At 51.7% G+C, this 23,796-nt stretch overlaps 1 protein-coding gene across 7 annotated transcripts in view; it reads left to right on the top strand.

Moving 5' to 3' along the window:
- Nucleotides 1–23,796, top strand: part of CCDC57 (coiled-coil domain containing 57) — a 114,134-nt gene that overhangs the window by 4,357 nt on the left and 85,981 nt on the right. For 5 of the 7 annotated variants that reach the window (XR_010110741.1, XR_010110742.1, XM_063599504.1 and 2 more), the window contains exons 2-8: nucleotides 698–2,466; nucleotides 6,783–7,197; nucleotides 10,334–10,442; nucleotides 13,589–13,690; nucleotides 14,815–14,972; nucleotides 15,123–15,197; nucleotides 20,440–20,640. Coding sequence is in view for 5 of the 7 variants with exons in the window: in XM_063599504.1 (XP_063455574.1) it covers nucleotides 2,415–2,466; nucleotides 6,783–7,197; nucleotides 10,334–10,442; nucleotides 13,589–13,690; nucleotides 14,815–14,972; nucleotides 15,123–15,197; nucleotides 20,440–20,640 (1,112 nt within the window). In the remaining 2 variants the exon portion in view is untranslated. The remainder of the gene's footprint in view (nucleotides 1–697; nucleotides 2,467–6,782; nucleotides 7,198–10,333; nucleotides 10,443–13,588; nucleotides 13,691–14,814; nucleotides 14,973–15,122; nucleotides 15,198–20,439; nucleotides 20,641–23,796) is intronic. The other 2 variants (XM_063599506.1, XM_055102200.2) reach the window with 1 other exon arrangement.

The following is a 23,796-nucleotide window of genomic DNA, read 5'->3' as shown; positions in this document are numbered from 1 at the left end:
TGGACAATATAGTGGAACCCCATCTCTACAATAAATTTTTTAAAAAAATTAACTGGGCATGGTGGTGCCTGCCTGTAGTCCCAGCTACTCAGGATGCTGAGATTGAGTCCTCTGTCCTGAGTACAAAGTGAATGAGCCACCCCAGACCTGCCTTCCAGTCCCAGGAAGTGTCTTATAAGTTAAGGGTATTAGGCCAGGCACGGTGGCTCACGCCTGTAATCCCAGCACTTCGGGAGGCCGAGGCGGGTGAATCACGAGGTCAGGAGTTCAAGACCAGCCTGGCCAAGATGGTGAAACCCCATCTCTACTAAAAGTACAAAAATTAGCCGGGCATGGTGGCGGGCGCCTGTAATCCCAGCTACTTGGGAGGCTGAGGCAGGAAAATAGCTTGAACCCAGGAGGTAGAGGTTGCAGTGAGCCAAGATCGCACCACTGCATTCCAGCCTGGGCAAGAAAACAAGACTGTCTAAAATAATAATAATAAGTTAAGGGTATTAAATATATTTACACATGGAGGTCATAAAAATGTATATATTTGGGCCGGGCGCAGTGGCTCACACCTGCGCCCGGCCCTTTGGGAGGCCGAGGCAGGTGGATCACCTGAGTTTGGGAGTTCCAGACCAGCCTGACCAACATGGAGAAACCCCATCTCTGTGTATTTTTAGTAGATTTTATTTTATGTGTATTTTATTCACAGGTATTTCTGGAAAACTCAAACTGTTTTTCCTCTACTCTGATACCACAAGAATCATCAGCACAGAGGAAGACTTCTGTGATCAAATGTGGTGGGAGAGGGAGGTTTTCACCAGCACATGAGCAGTCAGTTCTGCCGCAGACTCGGCGGGTGTCCTTCGGTTCAGTTCCAACACCGCCTGCCTGGAGAGAGGTCAGACCACAGGGTGAGGGCTCAGTCCCCAAGACATAAACACCCAAGACATAAACACCCAACAGGTCCACCCCGCCTGCTGCCCAGGCAGAGCCGATTCACCAAGACGGGAATTAGGATAGAGAAAGAGTGAGGCACACAGAGCCGGCTGTGCAGGAGAACGGAGTTTTATTATGACTCAAATCAGTCTCCCCAAGCATTCGGGGATCAGAGTTTTTAAGGATAACTTAGTGTGTAGGGGGCCAGTGAGTTGGAGATGAAAGCGTAGGGAGTCGAAGGTGTCCTTTTGCGCCGAGTCAGTTCCTGGGTGGGGGCCACAAGATCGGATGAGCCAGTTTATCAATCCGGGGGTGCCAGCTGCTCCATGGAGTGCAGGGTCTGCAAAATATCTCAAGCACTGATTGATCTTAGGTTTTACAATAGTGATGTTACCCCAGGAACAATTTGGGGAAGGTCAGAATCTTGTAGCCTGTAGCTGCATGACTCCTAAACCATAATTTCTTTTTTTTTTTTTTAATTTTTATTTTTGAGACAGGGTCTCACTCTGTCACCTAGGCTGGAGTGCAGTGGTGCAATCACAGCTCACTGCAGCCTCAACCTCGTAAGCTCAAGCGATCCTCCCACCTCAGCCTGCCTGGTAGCTGAGACTACAAGCGACGCCCCAGTTAATTTTTGTATTTTTGATAGAGGCAGCGTTTTGCCGTGTGGCCCTGGCTGGTCTCGAACTCCTGGGCTCAAGTGATCCAGCCTCAGCCTCCCAAAGTGCTGGGACAACCGGGGCCAGTCACTGCACCTGGCCCTAAACCATAATTTCTAATCTTTTGGCTAATTTGTTAGTCCTACAAAGGCAGTCTAGTCCCCAGGCAAAAAGGGGGTTTGTTTCGGGAAAGGGCTGTTACTGTCTTTGTTTCAAACTATAAACTAAGTTCCTCCTAAACTTAGTTCGGCCTACACCCAGGAATGAACAAGGAGAGCTTGGAGGTTAGAAGCAAGATGGAATTGATTAGGTCAGATCTCTTTCACTGTCTGAGTTATAATTTTGCAATGGTGGTTCAAAGACTGCCCACTTCTGACACCAGTCGCGAGTCCTGGCCTCCGGAACTTCTGACTGACCACTGGCTTCAAGTTGGGGTTCCCACAGCCCCCTCTTTGGGTTCGATTGATTTGCTGGGGTGACTCACAGAACCCAGGGAAACACATACGTGTAGCAGTTTATTATAAAGGGTATTACAGAGGATACAGATGAGGAGATGCGTAAGGGGAGATATGGGGGAAGAGGCTTCCTGGAGGACCCCCCCACACCCCACCCACCACTCCCCAGGAACCTCTCCACACCCTGTCCTCTTGGGTTTTTAGGGAGGCTTCCTGAAGTCAGCATTCCTTCCCCCAGGGTAGAGGGTGGGAGCTCTGGGGAGGATCTTATGACCTACAATGGAAAGTCAGGTGAGAGTGGAGACCTGGAAGGATTCTGTTTCCTGAGGCCTGACACGCCCAACATTGCAACAAAAGACTGTGACGTGTGAGAGTTATGAGCCAGGAACTGTGCAAGAAAACCATGATGTGTCATTGTACCACAACAGGTAAACCTGCAACATCACCGTTAGCTCAGCTCAGTATTTTTAAAATGAGAAAATCAAAGTGATGGGATGCCCACCCATGCTGTTCCAGCTCCTGCTGGGAGCCGGCTGGTTCAGGGAGCCCCACTGGTTCTCCTGAAAGAGGGTGAACGCACAGCGAGGCCTCCCCTCCCCGGCGGCTTCTCCTGCCGCTCCCCAACCCGGAAGCTTCGTGTGGTCCTTCTTGAAACCAGGTGCTTGCTGGGGACGCCTGCTGGCCGACAGGCAGATTGCGTCCAGATGCTGAGTCCGTGCTTTTGAAAGCCAATTAATCTCAGCCTTGGGGCTTTGGGGATCATCCGGAGATGGGATTTGTACAGAAACAGAGCAGGCCGTTCTATGATGAGGTCAGAAGGAAAGGCGAGCCGAGCCCAGCTGACTTACAGGCCCTTGGTGTATGGGGCTTCTCATGGGTCCTGAGTGTGATGGATAAAGCGCTGGAGACGCTGGGCTCTCACCGGGTGCTGCACCGAGTCACTTGCTGTATGGATTTTTCAGGCTGCTCTTCTGTGCAGAGCACAGAGGCCTGGGAGCACCCATCTCACATAGAGGGGGTGGTACGTGCCATCTGCCTGTCCTGGCTGCCTGAAGCTTTTGAAAACAGGGTGACCCGCTGAGTCCTGAGACCTGGTGGGAAGGAACCTCACCCAGTGGGGAGATGGGGGCATGGGGGCCTGGAGTAGCACGTGCACAGGAACTGGCAGATAAAGGCTGCTCTGGGCCTGCAGGGAACAGCTGGAGCCACGCAGGCAGGGCCGCGTCCTCGGTCTGTCTTCATACGCTGTGCCAAGGAGATCGGGCTTTATTTTGAAAATGGTCAGGAGTCGCGGGCACATTTGAGGCCAGATAAGATTGCATGATCAGATTCTCAGAACAGCAACCCCCATGGGTGGCTGCGACCGATGAGTTAAAGAGGCAAGCCCAGTGGCAGGGCAGCTGATACAGGACGGGGGCCACAGCAGTCCCTCAGAGAAGAGGCCCGTAGACCTCGCAGACCTCAGGCTCTGCAGAGAACCGTTGTCATGACTCACGGGCACTGTGTGAAGGGTTCTGAGTCATCAGAGATCACAGTGGTGTTCCATCATTTAATGTGTATTTGCTGATAGTCCAATTCTTTCCCTGTGTGTGCACAGGTGTGTGCATGTCCTCTGTGTACAAAATGTTTCAGTCGCCAAGACTGTGCCAGACAGTGGGACTCACTACACCCGACACTGGGGTGATGGCGTTGTGCCAACGTGAGATGGAAGTTAGGAAAGCTTCCCTGCAGTGATGTTCAGGTTGAGGCCCCACTGGCAGGAGGAGCCTGCCCTGCGGTTAGGAGGAACCTTGCAGACAGAGGGGCACCTGCCACACATCCCAGGCTCTGAGGGCACGTGGCAGCGACAGGCAGGAGCCTGGGGTCCAGATGTCCTCAGTGGAATGGGAAGCCTGGTTAAGCCTTTTTTTTTTTTCTTGAGATGGAGTCTCTCTTTGTTGCCCAGGCTGGAGTGCAGTGGCGTGGTCTCGGCTCACTGCAAGCTCCGCCTCCCGGGTTCACGCCATTCTCCTGCCTCAGCCTCCTGAGTAGCTGGGACTACAGGCGCCCACCACCACGCCCAGCTAATTTTTTGTATGTTTAGTAGAGACGGGGTTTCACCGTGTTAGCCAGGATGGTCTCAATCTCCTGACCTTATGATCCGCCCGCCTCGGCCTCCCAAAGTCCTGGGATTACAGGCATGAGCCACCGCGCCCGGCCCTGGTAAAGCATTTTTGAAAAGATTCCTTTGGCAGCCAAAAAAGTGGGAGTGCACAGCAGAGGCCAGTTGAGGTCTCTTGTGGTAAGACACTGTGGTGGCCGAGGTGTGGGCACAAGGTGGGAGACAGCAAGAGGTCAAGGATCATTACACGGGGTGGACGGTGGGGCCGCTATAGGAGCTGAGGGAGACGAGGAACAGGAGTGTGGGAGAGTGCTGAGATGGTCGGTAGGGACCCTGTTAGCTCTGGCAATGGGTGGGCACGCAGCAGCTTGGAGGAGCCAGGCTGAGGTGGTCCAGGTGGCGTGATGGTCCTAGGGTGCTGGGCGCGGGGGTTGCATCGCAGGAAGCATGTGGGATGGAGGAGACCGTCTTTGCTCCAGAGCCTCGTCAGAGAAGCGCCGTCTCAGGACCCCCAGGGAGCCCTCGTGCCCCCAGCGGGTGTGCCCTGCTGACCAGCCCTTTCTGGAGGGGCCCACGGGTCTTGCAGCCCCTTACCCACCTCCTCCTTGTGCTTCATCACAGCCGGTGCTCAGCCTGGCTGTGCCCTTGTACCTGCTCCCTCTGGGAGTTGGGACTTTGTACAACCATTGCTGTGCCCCGAGATGCAGAGGTGCCCGGAGATACAGAGGTACCCTAAGACAGGCTGGGGCTTTTTCCTGCTCTGGCAGCAGCACCCCGGCCATGTCCCACCGGGCCGGAAGTTTGTGCTTGTCCCCCACCTGGGTGTGGCCCTTTTAGGCCATGCAGTGCCCCTGTGTGGATACCAGAGAAGAGTTGTGGGGGATTTCTGTGTCCAGATCGAGCTCATACTTGGACCTCTGAAGGGTTGGGGGCAGCCAGGACCAGCCAGAAGAACCTTTATCTTTTACTAGACCACTCAGTGCAGCCTGGAACTCCTGAGTTTGACCCACCCACCTCAGCCTCGGAAAATGTTGGGATCACAGGCGAGAGCTACTGTGCCCAGCTTGTTGGTTTTTGTGATTTTTGTTTTTAAATTTTATTTTTTGTAGCACTTTATTTTTATAGTTTTACCAAAATATCAGTCCATGATGAACAAATAAAAGAACAAAAGAATGTACTCTTGGATGGTATATTAGACCATTCTCACATTGCTAGAAAGAAATACCTGACGCTGGGTAATTTATAAAGAAAGATTAATTGGCTCACGGTTCTCCTGGCTGTACAGGAAGCACAGTGTTGGCACCCGCTTCTGGGGAGGCCTCAGGAAACTTTTACTCATGGCGGAAGGTGAAGGAGGAGCAGGCACAAAGCAAGAGGGGAGTGTGAGTGGCGGAGAGATGCCACGTCTCACTAGAACTCATTGTCACCACACACTTTGAAATGACCAAATCTCCCCAGAACTCACTGTCACGAGGACGGCACCAAGCCACGAGGGGTCCACCCACATGATCCAAACACCTGCCACCAGGCCCCAGCTCCCCCGTTGGGGATTACAATTCCACAAAGGTTTGGGCAGGGATAAATATCCAAACCATATCAGGTGGTGAATCTTCCAGGAGCAGGGCGTTGGGTGGGAAGGGGCACTGGTTCTGAGGGACTGACCTGCTGTCAGTCCTCACGTAGCCACTTAGCAGCCTTAGTTTTCTCAGCTGTGAAATGGACAGAGTGCTGCGTTGAAGCTATTTTATAGAACCTAGCTCTTATAGCTGGACAAACCATGTTTCCCATCTTCCCTTCCTCTACTTCCCCTGGATTTCTTTTTTTTAATTTCTTTTTTAAATTTTTTGGAGAAAAGAGTCTTAGTGTCGCCCAGGCTGGAGTGCAATGGTGCGATCTCTGCTCACTGCAACCTCCACTTCCTGGGTTCAAGTGATCCTCCTGCCTCAGCCTCCCGAGTAGCTGAGATCACAGGCATGCGCCACCATGCATGGCTAATTTTTATATTTTTAGTAGAGACGGGGTTTCACCATGTTGGCCAGGCTGGTCTCAAACTCCTGACCTCAGGTGACCCACCCACTTCGGCCTCCCAAAGGGCTGGGATTACAGGAGTGAGCCACCATGCCTGGCCTTTTTTGTTTGTTTATTTTGTTTTGAGAGAGAGTCTTGCTCTGTCACCCAGGCTGGTGTGCAACCTCTACCTCCTGGGTTCAAGCGATTCTCCTGCCTCAGCCTCCCGAGTAGCTGGGACTACAGGCACGTGCCACCACAGCAGGCTAATTTTTTGTATTTTTAGTAGAGACGGGGTTTCACCATGTTAGCCAGGCTGGTCTTGATCTCCTGACCTCAAGTGATCCATCCACCTGGGCCTCCCAAAGTGCTGGGATTACAGGCGTGAGCCACTGCACCCGGCCTAATTTTTGTATTTTTAGTAGAGACAGGTTTTTGCCATGTTGGCCAGGCTGGTCTTGAACTCCTGACCTCAGGTGATCCGCCTGCCTCGGCCTCCCAAAGGGCTGGGATTACAGGTGTGAGCCACCGTGCCCGGCCGTGGTAACTGTTGATAGGGAATGTGAGGTAGGTACTGTGGTAGGAAAATTAGGGCCCCTCATGGTGCACCCTGAACCTGATTTCTCTTTACTGCAGCGGCCACCATGCTGCCACTGGGCTCAGAGCCGGCCCTGAATGAGCTGCTGCTTCGCAAGGAGGAGGAGTGGAGGGCGCTGCAGGCACACCGCACCCAGCTGCAGGAGGCGGCTCTGCAGGACACACGGAGCCAGCTGGAGGAGGCGCAGGGGAAACTGCGGTGCCTGCAGGAGGACTTTGTCTACAACCTTCAGGTGCTGGAGGAGCGGGACCTCGAGCTGGAGCGCTATGATGCCACCTTCGCCCAGGCCAGGGAGTGGGAGGAGGCCAGGCGGGCAGAGGTGAGCGAGCTCAAGATAGAGGCGGCTAAGCTGAGGCAGGCGCTAGCCAGAGAGGCCAGGAAGGTGGAGGAGCTGCAGCAGCAGCAGCAGCTGGCATGCCAGGAGCATCGCCTGGAGCTGGAGCGCGTCCACAGGTGAGCCACCGACTGACGCACCCTCCCGTGCAGTGCCTGACAGAGGCCCCCACATGCCTCCTGCTCCGCTGTGCTGCCCGAGCACTGCCCACTCTCACTGCCCCTCCTCCCGCTGCTGATTCCAGGCCACGGGAGCTGGTCTGTCTGAGTGGCCGAGTGCCTCGTGGCCTCTGAACATGTGTTTGTTGAGTTAATGTGGATGGATCCAGGAATGCCCTGACTGTCTTTTTCTGGGTTCTGATATAACTCTGAAATTAATGGAGATTGGTTTTAATATTTGGAATTTATTTCATTAATTATAAATCTATATTAATACATATTTGAATTTATAATGATTTTAATGGAAGTCTGTAGTAATTTCAAAACTAAATGAGCTGACTTAAGGCAAGTCGACATAAAAACCTAAAGCCTTTGTTGTGGGGCCTGTGGTGGGGCCCCTGGAACTCACCCACATGCCTGGTATCCCCTCAGCTCCACTCACCCAGCCATGCTGTGGAGAGTTTGAGGAGACAGGAAGGAAGGAAGGAGGACAGGCTTCTCTGACAAGCTCTTCCATCCCCCACTTCAGAAGTACCGCAGGTTCATCATAGCACATTAACAGAGGCCCTTCCTGTGTGATGCGTGTGTACAGACGTTAGGAGAGCCGGCTGCATGCTCTGTTTACACTTAACGGGATCCTGGGTACTTTTTTTATGTTGTATGTATTCTTCTAACATAAGCAGCATTTTTTTTCTTTTCTTTTTTTTTGAGACAGTTTCGCTGTGTTGTCCAGGCTGGATCGCAGTGGCGTGATCTCGGCTCGCTGCAACCTCCATCTCCCGGGTTCAAGTGATTCTCCTGCCTCAGCCTCCCACGTAGCTGGGACTATAGGTGCCCACCACCACGCCCGGCTAATTTTTTTTTCTTTTGTATTTTTAGTAGAGACGGGGTTTTGCCATGTTGCCCAGGCTGGTCTTGAACTCCTGACCTCAGGTGATCCACTGGCCTTGGCCTCCTGAAGTGCTGGGATTATAGACGTGAGCCACCGCGCCTGGCCATAAGCAGCTTTTTAAAGCACTTTTTAAAGCCGCAGGAGTAAACTATTCTTATAATAGAAAGTCATTTCTCAGAGAAGATACTGTGGTGGAATGGCGAAGTGAAAGCCGCCACGGGCAATCTGTTGTGTCATCTCCAGGCCCCAAATAGAGCCACCTGCGCACACTGCTCCGAAATGTGCGTCCAGCACTTCCTGATCCATTTGTGGTGTCTGTCCTTCGTGTCAGTGCGCTGGGTTCTGCCACGCCCTTTTAACTGACCAGCTACCCTCTGTTGTGTGTGTTGGGCCGGTTTGCTCAGAAGGGTCTCAGATGGGTGTGAACGGGCCAACAGGACCACACCAGGTCCTCCGGTCCAGCAGAGAGACCTTCTGCGGCAGGTCAGGTGCAAGGAGAGGAGACCCACATTGGTGGGTGTGGTGCCCCTCTGGCTCAGAAGCCCCAACCGGTATTGTGCAGCCAGTATCTCCTGTAACAGCCCGCAGGGATCGCGTCTGCAGTCCCTGCAGCAGATGTACCCTGAGCGCCACCGTCTTCTGGGAAGCCCACAGTGTTGATGGTCCCTCTCTCTATCGCATCTCGCGGCGTGGATAAAAAGTGCCAGTCAGCAGTCATTTGACCCATGCAGTGCTGCTTGCTAATGTGGTAGACACCCGTGTGCCACCTGCCCAGGGTCCAGGGAAAGAGAGAGTTGAGCTGGAGGTCAGCTTCTCCCTGAGTGGAGGGAGGGTGTCTGGAAGCTCCCGTCCCCAGCATGAAGGCTGGTGCTCAGCCTGCACCTCGTCTGGGTGCCGAGTCCGTGCAGATGCGTGCAGTGCTTGGACAGCTGAGGCCCACTTGCCCGCCATGCGGGTGCTGACTTTCTCATAGCCGCTTTCCAGAGTGTTTAGAGCATCCTTTTAAAAGTGCTTTACGTTATGTTGTGAGGTGTCTCTTCAAGTCTTTTGCTCATTCTTCTCTCCAAACCTGGGATGTTTTCAGCCATGTTCAGGTACTTTTTCAGTCTCACACTCTTTTTTTTTTTTTTTTTTTTTTGAGACAGAGTCTTGCTCTGTCGCCCAGGCTGGAGTGCAGTGGCGCGATCTCGGATCACTGCAACCTCTGCCTCCGGGGTTCAAGGGGTTCTCCTGCCTCAGCCTCCCGAGGAGCTGTCATTACAGGTGTGTGCCACCATGCCCGGCTAATTTTTGTATTTTTAGTGGAGATGGGGTTTCACCATGTTGGCCAGGCTGGTCTTGAACTCCTGACCCCAGGTGATCCACCTGCCTTGGCCTCCCAAAGCGCTGGAATTACAGGCGTGAGCCACCACACCCAGCCTGCTATAGCTTTTTCTTTGCTGAGATTTGTTTTTCCATTTGCTTTACTAGATTACTTGAAGCGCTTTTATAATGACTGCTGTAGCTTCCTTGTTGAAGAATTCCAGCATCTGTGTCATCTTGGTGTTGGCATCTACCTATTGTCTTTTCTCCTTCAAGCTCAGATCTTTCTTTTTTTTCCTTTTTCTTTTTTTTCCTTTTTCTTTTTTTTTTTTGAGACGGAGTCTCGCTCTGTTGCCCAGGCTGGAGTGCAGTGGCGCCATCTCGGCTCACTGCAAGCTCTGCCTCCCGGGTTCACGCCATTCTCCTGCCTCAGCCTCCCGAGTAGCTGGGACTACAGGTGCCCGCCACCACGCCCGGCTAATTTTTTTTTGTATTTTTTTGTAGAGACGGGGTTTCACCGTGTTAGCCAGGATGCTCTCGATCTCCTGACCTTGTGATCCGCCCACCTCGGCCTCCCAAAGTGCTGGGTTTACAGGCGTGAGCCACTGGGCCTGGTCAGATCTTTCCGGTTTTTGGTTGTCAGATTTTTTTTTTTATTGTATCCTGGACATTTTGGGTTTCATGTTGTGAGACTCTGGGCCCTATTTAATTTCCTCTTTTATAGATGGGTGTAGCATGCTGGTCCAGGTGGGGCTGGAAGTTCTGCTACCCCGTGGGTCCTGCTGAAGCCACCCCTTCATAAAAGCAAAGCACCAACTTTCACATGTCAAGTGCACCTTGAAAATGTATTACCTTTGCTGAATATTTGGTATGGCTTTTCTTAATGCTGTTTTATTACCATAGTGACAAGAATGGTGAGATTGACCACCACCGGGAACAGTATGAAAATCTAAAATGGACACTGGAGAGAAAACTTGAGGAGCTCGACGGTGAGCTTGCTCTGCAGAGACAGGTAGAGCCTCTGGGTCAGCCCCTTCCTGGGTGCTTTCCCTGCCTGCCCACTGTGAAACTGAAATCATATAGGGCTGAGGAAAAGACAACCATTTGGTTCATTGCCTGCATTCTCCTTGGGAGTAAAATGGGGTCTTTGGGGCAGATGCCACTCTGGGATGGTCTGCAGGGAAACAGGATGGGATGTCTACATGCAGCCACCTCCACAGTGTTTCCTTGTTTCCTTTCCTCATGGATTAGTCAGGGTTCTCCAGGGAAACAGGCAATAGGAGACGTGTAGATATATAGGAAATAAATTGTAGGAATTCACTCGTGCAGTTACGGAGGCCATGAAGTCCCACAGTTTGTCATCTGCAAGCTGGAAAACCTGGGAAGCTGGTGGTGTAATTCAGCCCAGGGGCAAAGGCCTGAGCACCAGGGAGCCACTGATGTGAGTCCTGGTCCAGCTCTGAAGGCCCAAGATGCAGGAGCCCAATGTCCAAGGGCAGGAGAAGGCGAGTGTCTCAGCTCAAGCAGAGAGAGCGAGTTCACCCTTCCTTGCATTTCGTTCTATTCAGGCCCTCAGTGGGTTGAATGATGCCCATCCACAGGAGTAGGGCTAGTCTCTTCTGGAAACACACTTGCAGACACTCCCAGAAATAATTTTTTACCAGCTATCCGGGCAGCCCGTAGCCCAGTCATTTGACACATGGAATTAACCAGCACACCTCAGAAATGATGAAACTTTTAAATTTATTTTTAGACAGGTATAATTTTAAAAACATGAATTATTTACTATAGAAAAGAATTTGGAATTCAATTATGGTAAGTTTAAAAACAGATGCTTCAACTGAAAAGTGGCAGTCACCGAATTTCTCCTCAGTGTTCTGGAAACTCAGCCTACACCTCCAAGAGACTCAGCTGTGCTGGGGTTTTGTTGAAAGACATCCTATAGATTTATATCTAGAGACCACAGTCAGAGATGCTGCCACTGTGTGCATATGTGACAAGGGGCTGCATCTCTGCAGGTTTACGTGTGATGAGGGGCTGTGCCTGTGCAGGTGCAGGTGTCATGAGGGGCTGCGTCTCTGCAGGTGCAGGTGTCATGAGGGGCTGCGTCTCTGCAGGAGTCACAAGGGGCTGCGTCTCTGCAGGTGCAGGAGTCACGAGGGGCTGTGCCTGTGCAGGTGCAGGTGTCATGAGGGGCTGCGTCTCTGCAGGTGCAGGAGTCACGAGGGGCTGCGTCTCTGCAGGTGCAGGAGTCATGAGGGACTGTGTCTCTGCAGGAGTCACGAAGGGCTGCGTCTCTGCAGGTGCAGGAGTCATGAGGGGCTGCGTCTCTGCAGGTGTCCTGAGGGGCTTCTTCTGTGAAGGTGCAGGTGTGATGAGGGGCTGCGTCTCTGCAGGTGCAGGTGTAATAAATGGCTCTGTCTATGCAGGTAGGTGTGTTACTAGAAGCTGTGTCTATGGGGGTGTCATAAGGGGCTGCGTCTCTGCAGGTTTACGTGTGATGAGGGGCTGTGCCTGTGCAGGTGCAGGTGTCATGAGGGGCTGCGTCTCTGCAGGTGCAGGTGTCACGAGGGGCTGCGTCTCTGCAGGAGTCATGAGGGGCTGCGTCTGCAGGAGTCACGAGGGGCTGCGTCTGCAGGAGTCACGAGGGGCTGCGTCTGCAGGAGTCACGAGGGGCTGCGTCTCTGCAGGTGCAGGAGTCATGAGGGGCTGCGTCTCTGCAGGTGTCCTGAGGGGCTTCTTCTGTGAAGGTGCAGGTGTGATGAGGGGCTGCGTCTCTGCAGGTGCAGGTGTAATAAATGGCTCTGTCTATGCAGGTAGGTGTAAGTGTTACTAGAAGCTGTGTCTATGGGGGTGTCATAAGGGGCTGCGTCTGTGCAGGTGCAGCAGTGATGAAGGGCTTTGTGCAGGTGTGACAGGGTCCCCTCTCTGGTCCTGTCGGATGTTGGGAGCTTGGTCATAGTAGGATAGGCCAGTGTGTCACTAATTTGCCACAGTCAGGTCAGCAGAGAAGGAGGCCACGCTCACGTCATGATGGGCCCTCGTGTGGACTGTCCAGTTGTCCCCGGAAGTGCTGAGCTCACTCCCGTTGTTCACAGGCCCCTGAGGCTGCTTCTGAAACAGCCTGCAGGGGACTTTCTCTTGGAATTCTCAGAGACCAAAGAGCTTTGTCAATTGTGGGTGAGTTTGAGAACAGCCGGAGTTCTTTAGGCATGAAGCCAGCGTCTAAAATCCGTGGTCAGTAAGAGACCAGTGGTGACTTTTCTAAGTAGTGAGGCTTCCTCAGGTGGCTCCAAAGTCACTTCCAAAGAAGGAGTTTGAGGAGGATCCAGCTGTGGGTGGTCCTGCCCAGCAGGTGGGGGGCTCTTGGCAGCATTTGGGGACAGTGGCGATTTGAGGCTGGTTGTAGTTGGCAGGGCGCAGCCATGCTTGTCAGAGTTTCTGGCTGGGCCGTGACTATGGCTGACTTCCCAGGCTGTCCACGCCGAATTTCTCAGACTCAGCAGGGCTCGTTCAGGGAGAGCCATCTCAGACGTTGGGAACATGGATTTTTTATCATGTTCAGATAGTATCCTTGTCTCTGGAAAGAAGGAAACGTGACGTTTTAACGTGGCAGCTTTGGTTACTAGGGGAAATTTGGGCGGCACACATCCGGTGTGGTTCTGGGCAGTCCGATCCTGTGTGGGCTCTGGGATGCTGGCACTGGCTGTCGGGAAGCTCTGTTCTACTGCCGGCATCTCAGCCTTTTAGTTACTAAGCTAGGGTCTTACGTGCTTGTCAGTTTCATGGTTTCCTTTGCTCTGATTTCTTGTCTTGTTTTGGAAGATCTTGGTGTTTGTTATTGTCAGAGGTAGAATTGACTCAATGGAGATAAGGATTTTTCTTTTTCTTTTCTTTTTTTTTTTCTATAGCGACTGGGCCTCACTGTGTTGCCCAGGCTGGTCTTGAATTCCTGGGCTCAAGCGATCCTCCCGCCTCGGCCTCCCAGAGTGCTGTTATCAGTGTCCCTGACCCCAGCTTCTCTCCTGGACAGTGTGTGTGGTCCTTCTCTGTTAAACACTGTGTCCTGCTCACCTCTGGATCCCACCTCCCAGGACGTGGGTGGGGGTCTTTGCTGGGTTCCCACTGTTCTTTCATCATGAAACCTGTTTGTTCCAGGAACTGCTGCTGGAGTTTGAATCGAAAATGCGGAAGAGGGAGCACGAATTCCGTCTGCAGGCTGACAACATGAGCAACACAGCCTTGTCCCGGGAGCTTAAGGTAACTGGGGGCACCCTTGGGTCGTGAAGGTTTTTTGGTTTTTCCTTGGTCAGGTGTGGTGGCTCACACCTGTCATCTCAGCACTTTGGGAGGCCAAGGCAAGAGGATCCCTTGGGCCCAGGAGTTCAAGCCCAGCGAGCAGGTGGGCCATGTGGATGCCCTGTGCCCCATGGCAGGGTGGGCACTCCCATCAAAGGTGGGCACCGGGTGCCACTTCACCTCCGCCTGCATCTGCTGTGTGATTTGGTCACAGCCCTGGACACCTGCCCGTGGTGGGCATCACGGTGCACAGATCAGTAGGAAAAGCAAGAGCTGAGTCTCGATGCCTGCCCATGCCGGGCGCAGCCCAGTCCTCATGTCAGCAGGCTTGGGTGCAGCAGCCATCGTCACCACCCGTGGCTTACAGGCTGGGAAACAGGCCCAGGAAGGTACCGAAGAGCTCAGTGTGCAGCTGGGACGTGAGTGGCTTGCTCAGCACTGAGCCCCTTCGTAGACCCCTGGCTTTGTGTTTAATTTCCTTATTTAAATAACTTTCAAATTATGTGCTAAGAAATGAAGTGCAGTTAAATTGGTCTGTTGGGCTTGGACATGTATGGGGCACCCTAATAGACTGATTTTGGTGGGGTACTGAGTGCTGCCAGGGGGTCAAGGAAGGCCGGGCACGGTGGCTCACACCTGTAATCCCAGCACATTGGGAGGCTGAGGCGGGTGGATCACCTGAGGTCAGGAGTTTGAGACCAGCCTGGCCAACATGGGGAACCCTGTCTCTACTAAAAATACAAAAATTAGCTGGGTGTGGTGGTGGGTGCCTGTAATCCCAGCTACTCGTGAGGCTAAGGCAGGAGAATTGCTTGAACCCAGGAGGGGGAGGTTGCAGTGAGCCGAGATCACGCCATTGCACTCCAGCCTGGGCAACAGAGCAAGACTCTGTCTCCAAAAAGAAAAAAAAAAAAAGTCATTGAGTCTCGTTTGAGTTGTGTTAGGACATTCTCACTGTTTTACTGCTTCTTGAATTTTCATTTTTCTTCTCCCTCCCAATCCTGATAAAACAGCAGTATGTACCCCTAATGCCTCAGTGTCTTCTAATTATCACCTCATTTTGAACTCATTTTTATCATTCAAAGGTTAAACTACTGCACAAAGAGCTGGAGGCTCTGAAGGAAGCCGGGGCAAAGGCTGCAGAGAGCCTGCAGAGGGCAGAGGCCACCAACGCCGAGCTGGAGAGGAAGCTCCAGAGCCGAGCCGGGGAGCTCCAGGACCTGGAGGCCATGAGCCGCGCCCGGTGCGCGAGTCCTTCGTCTCCCGAGGCGTGCTCTGTGGCAGCCTCGCAGGCCGGGACTGGAGTCTGGGGGATTCTACCTTTTCTGCTCATTCCAGGCTGGTCTTTGCTTTCATCTCACTTGCTCCTTCCATGAATATTTGTTTCTTTCAGGGTAAAGGATTTAGAGGATAAACTTCACTCTGTGCAGCTAACCAGGAAGAAGGAAGAGGAAACATTTAAGAGGAAGTGAGTGTTTCGGCTCCCAACATCATGCAGCATGTCAGTGGCCCCAGGAGAGGAGGGAAGTGGAACCATTGTGCTGATGGCCCAGGGAGCAGAGGGTCCCACTCCGGGGATCGGACCTGGGAGCCCGCTGCTTTGGATTTCTTTCTCTTTCTTTTTCTTCCTTTCTTTCTTGCTTGCTTGCTTTCTTGCTTTCTTGCTTTCTTTTTTTTTTTTTTTTTTTTGACAGGGTCTTGCTCTGTGCCCAGGCTGGATTGCCGTGGTGTGATCTTGGCTCACTGCATCCTCCCCTCCCGGGTTCAAACAATTCTCGTGTCTCAGCCTCCCAAATAGCTGGTACTATAGGCGTGCACAACCATGCCTGGCTAATTTTTGTATTTTTAGTAGAGACAGGGTCTCACCATGTTGGCCAGGCTGGTCTTGAACTCTTAGCCTCAAATGACCCGCCCACCTCCTTGGCCTCCCAAAGTGCTGCGATTATAGGCATGAGCCGCCACACCCAGCCTTGCTTTGGATTTCTGTTTATGCTCTGGACTTTCTCAGTGATGTTTAGATTTCTTAGTGCTGTAAAACGTAGAACTTGGACTAGGTGCAGTAGGAAGATCATGTGAGCCTGGGAGATTGAGGCTGCAGTGAGCCATGATTGTGCCACTGTACTCCAGCCTGGGCCATAGAATGAGACCCTGTCTCAAAAACAAAACAAAACAAAACACAAAATTTTTAACACCTGGCTGGGCGCGGTGGCTCAGGCCTGTAATCCCAGAATGTTGGGAGGCCGAGGTGGGTGGATCACTTGAGGTCAGGAATTCGAGACCACCCTGACCAACAGTGAAACCCCATCTCTACTAAAAATACAAAAAGACACTGTGTAATACAACGGCGATGGACAGTGACTCAGGCGATTTTTCTTGCATTTTTTATTGACGTGATATTTGTGCAGTTGTATAAATCCAGAAGAACTTCAAGGACACTGTCTGTGCTGTTTCTAATCAGATCTGCAGTGGGAAGCTGCTTTCCAGCCTGCTGTGCAGACCCTACTGGTGGCAGTGAGAGAGGGTTGTGCCCTCAGCTGGCTCGCATTGTGAGGGCACCCATCAGGGTTCGCTACCTAGATGAGGAAACCGAGGCAGAGTCGAGCCCAAACCGACACAGTGCAGATGGCAGTGGTGCAGGACTGCTTGCTTAGCTGCACCGTGTGGCCATGATGAAGCTGGACAAACACTGTTTCTCTTCGTGTGTTTTTAAGTCTACACCTGGCATTTTTCAAAATCATAAACTGAAATACAGTTGATGCTTAAACAGTGAGGGGGTTAGGGGCATCTAGCCCCATGAGGTCAAAAATTCACATATAACTTTTCACTCCCCAAAAACTTAACTACTAAGAACCTACTGTTGACCAGAAGCCTTACTGATAACACAGTTCATTAACACACGTTGGGCATGTTGTGTGTATCCTATGCTGATTCTTAAAGTGATGCTAGCTAGAGGAAAGAAAATGTCATTAAGATAATCACACAGCACTTTGGGAGGCTGAGTCAGGGGGATCACTTGAGGTCAGGAGTTTGAGACCAGCCTGACCAACATGGTGAAACCCCGTCTCTACGAAAAATACAAAATTAGCCGGGCGTGGTGGTGCACGCCTGTAATCCCAGCTACTTGGCAGGCTGAGGCAGGGGAATCACTTGAACTTGGGAGGTGGATGTTTCACTGAGCCGAGACCGCGCCACTGCACTCCAGCCTGGGCGACAGAGTGAGACTCTGTTTCAAAAAAAAAAAAAAAGTCATAAAAAAGTAGAATTGGGTTGGGCATGGTGGCCTACACCTATAATCCTAGTACTTTGGGAGGCCGAGGCAGGTGGATTGCTTCAGCTCTGGAGTTCAAGACCAGCCTAGGCAACATAGCAAAATCCCTTCTCTACAAAAAATACAAAAAATTAGCCAGGTGTGACAGCTCACGCCTGTAGTCCCAGCTACTTGGAGTGTTGAGGCAGGAGGATCACTTGAATCTGGGATGTGGAGCCTGTAGTGAGCCGAGGTGGTGCCACAGCACTCTACCCTGGGTGACAAAGTGAGACCCTGTCTTAAAAAAAAAATCTTAGAAAATATGTTTACTGTTTGTTAAGTGGAAGCAGATCATCTTATAGCTCTTCATCCTCATCATCTTCACATTGAGGAGGTTGAGGAGGAGGCAGAGGATGGGCTGTCTCTGGAGTGGCAGAGATGGAGGAGGTGGAAGGGAGGGCAGGAGAGGCAGGTACCCTTGGTGTAACTTGACAGAAACACATTGTAATTCCATTTGACTTTTTTACTTTTTCCTTCCTCTAAAAATGTTTCTATACGGTGCCAATCCCGCTTTAACACTTGAGTCTCAGTGCCCACGTCATAGGCAGTTCCACGTGGTAAAAAGTCAAGGCAGGCGTGAGTGATGGGAGCCCTTCTGCAGGAGTGTCTGTCTGATGCCAGTTTCTTTTCTGGCACTGCTTCTTCTACATCTGTTTCCTCATCATCTGGCGCCGGTTTGGAAGCACTCATCCCCATTGAGTTATCTCCCGTTCATTCCTCTGCTGTGGGGTCAGCTCTGGGGTTTCTCCAAGATCCATGCTGTGAAATCCTTCACCCCGCACCCTGACCTTTTTTTTTTATTTTTTATTTTTTATTTTTATTTTTTGCCGTATTACAACTCATGATTTACTTGATTGGCACCATTGGACATCCTGTGAAGTCAGGCACGACATCTAGACACAGCTTTCTTCATCAGGAATTTATTATTTGGGCTGGATGGCTTCCGTGGCTTTTTCTATAGCAACAATGGCTTCAGTGGTGGAAGCCTGCCAGGCTTTCAGGATGTTCTTCTTTCTGGGGGGTTTTCGGCCACAGCATTGACATCCTTTCCAAAGAGCGCCATGTGTAGTGAGCCTTAAGGTCCATATGGCCTCTCATAAAGGTTGAATTAGAGGCATTATGTCTGGGAGCAAGCAGACAACGTCAACACCTTGCTGTTGAACTCATGGGTTCTGGGTGGCAAGAGGCATTGTCCATTATCAAAAGAACTTTTTTTTTTTTTTTTTTTTGAGACAGAGTCTCGCTCTGTTGCCCAGGCAGATGGTGCAGTGGTGCAATCTCAGCTCGCTGCAACCTCTGCCTCTTGAGTTCAAGTGATTCTCATGCCTCAGCCTCCCAAGTAGCTGGGAGTACAGGCATGCACCACTACACCTGGCTAATTTTTGTATTTTTAGCAGAGATGGAGTTCGCCATGCTGGCCAGGCTGGTCTCAAACTCTTGTCCTCAAGTGGTCCACGCACCTCGGCCTCCCAAAGTGCTGCGATTACAGGGGTGAGCCACCACACCCAGACTGGATTAATGTGTTTTAGAATGGCCAGCAGCTGCAGACCTGTCTTGCAAATGCATGACTTTCCTCTGCTCACTTCCAGCATCACTGGTGGACCTTTGCATAGGTCCCATGGTGTTATTGAAGGTTTACAGTATTACACTAAACACAATGAGAAATAGGTAAGAACCTTGAGAAGTCACTCTATGCTGGGATATGAAGAACCTTGAGAAGTCACTCTATACTGGGATATGCAATTTACTGGAGAGACAAACTGCTCACACGGAGATGACTAGTGTCTCATCATTTTTTTTTTTTAAATTTGAGACAGAGTTTCACTCTTATCACCCAGGCTGGAGTGCAGTGGCGCAATCTCGGCTCACTGCAACCTCCGCCTCCTGGGTTCAAGTGATTCTCCTGCCTCGGCCTCCCCAGTAGCTGGGATTACAGGCGCATGCCACCACGCCCGGCTAATTTTTGTATTTTTAGTAGAGACAGTTTCTCCATGTTGGTCAGGCTGGTGGTGCGATCTCGGGTCACTGCAACCTCTGCCTCCCGGGTTCGAGCGATTCTCCTGCCTCAGCCTCCCGAGTAGCTGGGATCACAGGGATGCGCCACCACGCCCGGCTAATTTTTGTATTTTTTTTAGTGGAGACTGAGTTTCACCATGTTGGCCAGGCTGGTCTCGAACTCCTGACCTCAAGCGATCCACCCTCCTTGGCCTCCTAAAGTGCTGGGATTACAGGGATGAGCCACTGCGCCCAGCCAGGAATAATTTTAAATCATCCATCAGCTCATAATTGAATGAGCTTCTCCAACTTGGTGGAAGCAGAGAGCTGGGGTTGGCCTTGCCAAGGGGTCTGAAACCCAGTCAGCAGAGCTGTTCACTCTCTCAGTCCCAGTAGGGTTAGATCAAAGACTTCACCGAGATGGCTTACATAACATTACATATACCTGATAGCACTCTACTTAGTAGAACCTAATATGCTCAGAGGGTAGGAAATCAACATGTAAATCTTCTTTTTAAAATTTTTATTTATTTAATACTGTTGCTAATGTGGTTTGTTTTTGAGACAGGGTCTCACTGTGTCACTCAGGCTGGAGTGCAGTGGCACCATCACGCCTCACTGCAGCCTCGACCTCCCACGCTCCAGTGGTCCTCCCACCTCAGCCTCCCGAGTAAATGGGACTATGGGCACCCGCCACCGTAAAGGCTAATTTTTGTATTTTTTTGTAGAGGGTGTTTTGCCATATTGCCCAGGCTGGTGGTCTTCAACTCCTGGGCTCAAGCTATCCACCTGCCTTGGCTTCCTAAAGTGCTTCGGTTACAGGCATGATCCACTGTGCCTGGCTGCTAACATAATATTTTTAAAGTAAAATCTTTTTGCCAGGCAAAGTGGTGTGGCCTATAAGCCCAATTACCTGGGAAGCTGAGGTGAGAGGATTGCTTGAGTTCAAGGCCAGGCTGGGCAACACAGCAAGACTTTGCCTCTAATTGGAAAATCAATAGGTGGGGTGCGGTGTGGCTCCGTAGACCTGGCTGGCTGCCAGGATACAAGGCAGTGTGCATCTACCTTTTTTTGCTTTCGCAGGTTGATCGGATCAAACCGTGCTCTATGCACCTCCTTTCGCAGGTTGATCAGATCAAACTGTGCTCTATGCACCTCCTTTTGGTGTCCTTCTCCAGGGGGCTGTGGGCTCTGGAGGGCAGGCCAGGGGCTGGCATCGAAAAGTGGCTTGGTCCATGTTCACCTGCGAGGAATGAGGAACAGGTGGCCAGGTGGCTGCTGCGAAGCCTTGAGGCAGACATACAGCAGCACCTGTGCACGAGACAGGGCAATGAACGCCTCCAAAGAGGATCTGGGGCCTGGGTGTTGGGGGCTGGGTGAGTGCCATGGGACACTCACTGTGTTTCAGGCATGAGGAGCTCGACCGTCTGGCCAGGGAGAAGGATGCGGTGCTGGTGGCGGTGAAGGGAGCCCACGTGGAGCAGCTGCAGGAGCTGCAGACCAGGGTTCTGGAGCTGCAGGCCCACTGCGAGACCCTCGAGGCGCAGCTCCGCAGGGCAGAGTGGAGACAGGCTGACACCGCCAAGGAGAAGGACGCTGCCATTGACCAGTGAGTGTGTGCTTGGCTCCACCCAGAGGGTGAGGGCAGGGACGGCCGTGGCTGTGCTGACCTGGGCCCACTGGTGCCAGACCACAGGAAAGGGGGCCAGGCAGCAGACGGAGTGGCTTCTGTAGCTCTCAGTCACTTTTCTTAACCACTCTTTTTTTTTTTTTGCCTTTTCTTTATTTTTGAAATTGTGTAGTTTCTATGTGTGTGTGCATTCATCTATTTATAGTAAGATATGCATAACATAAAATTAGCCATTTTAGCCATTTCTTAGTGTACAGATCAGTGGCAGTGGCATTAGGCACATTCACGTTGTTGTAAAACCATCACCACTGTCATCTCCAGAACTTTCCATCTTCCCATTACACACCAACGCCTCCCCCACCCCCGCCAGCTCCCCAGCCAACCCCTGCCAGCTCCCCCCAGCCCCGCCAACTCCCTGCCCCACTCCTGCCAGCTCCCCCCGCAACCCCCGCCAGCTCCCCCCACGCCGAGCCCCGCCGGCTCCCCCCGACCCCCGCCAGCACCCCCCGCAACCCCTGCCAGCTTCCCCCACGCCGAGCCCTGCCAGTGACCCCCGACCCCTGTCAGCACTCCCGACCCCCGCCAGCTCCCCCCCGAGCCCCACCAGTGCCCCCCGACCCCCGCCAGTGCCCCCCCGACCCCTGCCAGCTCCCCCCGAGCCCCACCAGCCCCGGCCACCTCCATTCTACTTGCTGATTCTATGGATGTGACTGGGCTGGGGACCTCCTGTAAGTTGGAATCATGCAGTATTTGTCCATTTGGGACTCGCTTATTTCACTTGGCATAATGTCCTCAAAGTTTGTCCACATTTTAACATGTGTCAGAATTTTTTCCTTTTCTCTGAATTTTTAAATTGTGGTAAAATACACATAACATAAAATTTACTATTGTAACCATTTTCCTCCTTTATTTCTTCTTTTTCTTTTCTTTCATCTTGACTTTTTTTTTTTTTTTTTTTTGAGATGGAGTCTGGCTCTGTTACCGAGGCTGGAGTGCAGTGGTGCAATCTTGGCTCACCGCAACCTCCACTTCCCGGGTTCAAGCGATTCTCCTGCCTCAGCCTCCCAAGTAGCTGGCATTATGGGCATATACCACTATGCCCGGCTAATTTTTTGTATTTTAGTAGAGACGGGGTTTCACCACATTGGCCAAGATGGTCTCCATCTCCTGACTTTGTGATCCCCCTGCCTCGGCCTCCCAAAGTGCTGGGATTACAGGTGTGAGCCACTGCCCCCGGCCTCTTTTTCTTTTTTTGAGACAGGGTCTTACTCTGTTGTCTAGGCTGGAGTGCAGTGGTGCCATCACGGCTTGCTGTAGCCTTGACCTCATGGGCTCAAGTGATCCTCCCGCCTCAGCCTCCGCAGTAGCTGGAACCACAGGTGTGCACCACCATGCTCACCTAATTTTTGTATTTTTTGTAGAAACGAGGTTTCTCCATGTTGCCTAAACTGGTTTCCAACTCCTGGACCCAAGTGATCCTCCCACACTGACCTCCCAAAGTGCTGGGATTATAGGCATGAGCCACCACCGATAGAGAATTCTCTGACAAATTGTATTTCTGTTTAAGGGGGAAATGGCTCTTAGAACTACACAGTACCAGGAAGTTAAGGGCTTATTCAGGATAGTTTCTCTAGATTCAGCATGCTGTTTTGTTGTTTGATCAGTCAGATTCAAGCAGAGTGGTTGAAGACGCCATGCATGGGAGGCACCTAAAGCCTCTGCGGTCGGTGTGCGGGGCGACCTCTGCGGTCGGTGTGCGGGGCGACCTCTGTGGTCGGTATACGGGGTGAGAGGGGCCGCAGGTGCTTCCATTTTCCATGTAGTGCGGCCGAGGTGACTGGGCCTCACCAGTCCTGTGTGCCTAACCTTGGCCCCCCATTGCAGTCTTAAGCTAAATGTTGTTCTTGAATGTCTTTTCGTTTTCTGTCTGTAAATACTCTTTGCTCATTGAGAATTATTACTACACATATGCAGTATTATTTTGGCAGTAAGAAACAGACTTCTACATTCTAAAGCTTGTATCTTTCCTCTTTTACTTCTGGAGAGTTCAGCTATCATTCGGATCCCATGATCCCAAGTATGAGCTGGCATTAAATGATGACCTCGGCTAGGCACAGTGGCTCACACCTCTAATCCCAGCACTTTGGGAGGCTGAGGCAGGAGGATCACTTGAGCCTGGGCAACGAAACAAGACCCTATGTCTACCCAAAGAAAAGTTAGACAGGTACGGTGGCACTCAGCTATAGTCCTAGCTACTCAGGAGGCAGAGCAAGACTCTGTCTCTAAAAAAATAATTTTTTAATTAAAAAAATAGAAATAAGTGACAGCCGTATTTATTTCAGTTCCTTTTTTTCTTTCTTAAAATGAAGTAGAGATGGGGTCTCCCCATGTTGCCCAGGATGGTCTCAAACTCCTGGACTTAAGTGATCCTCCCATCTCAGCCTCCCAAAGTGCTGGGATTATAGGCATGAGCCACCGTGCCTGGCCAGCTTTGTAGTTCTTAATAGGTTTTTCAGCAGTTTTGTGCTGGTTTGGAGTTTGGAACTACAGAGAAAACCTGTAGGATTAACAGGAAAGCATTTTTTTCTTCCTTTTTTTTTTTTGTGACAAGGTCTCACTCTGTCACCCAGGCTGGAGTGCAGTGGCATGATCTCGGTTCACCGCAGCCTACACCTCCTGGGCTCAGGTGATCCACCCCCCTCAGCCTCCCAGGTAGCTGGGACTACAAGTGCGTGCCACAACACCCGGCTAATTTTTGTATTTTGAGTAGAGACAGGGTTTAGTCATGTTGCCCAGGCTGGTTTCGAGCTCTGGGACCTCAAGCAGTCTGCCTGCCTCGGCCTCCAAAAGTGCTGGCATTACAGGCATGAGCCACCATGCCCAGCCTTCTTTTTTATTTTAACCATCCCATTACGCAGAAGAAAGAGAAGACTGGAGAGCAGCAGTGCGATCATGGCTCACTGGAGCCTCGACCTCCTGGGCTCAGGTGATCCTCCCACCTTGGCTTCTCACAAAAAGCGTTTACGCTCTTGTGGTGAGCAGTGCACTCCCACTCGTGGCCGTGGTGTCCTCTGTCCCTGCAGTGAGGGCTCAGCAGCCGTGCCCATTGATCTACACCTGAGACTGTGCATCAGG

The sequence above is a fragment of the Pan paniscus genome, chromosome 19 (genome assembly GCF_029289425.2).
Source record: "Pan paniscus chromosome 19, NHGRI_mPanPan1-v2.0_pri, whole genome shotgun sequence".
Classification (NCBI taxonomy): Eukaryota; Metazoa; Chordata; class Mammalia; order Primates; family Hominidae; genus Pan; species Pan paniscus.
Note: the sequence above shows the minus strand (reverse complement) of the source record. Positions and strands in the feature narration are given on the sequence as shown.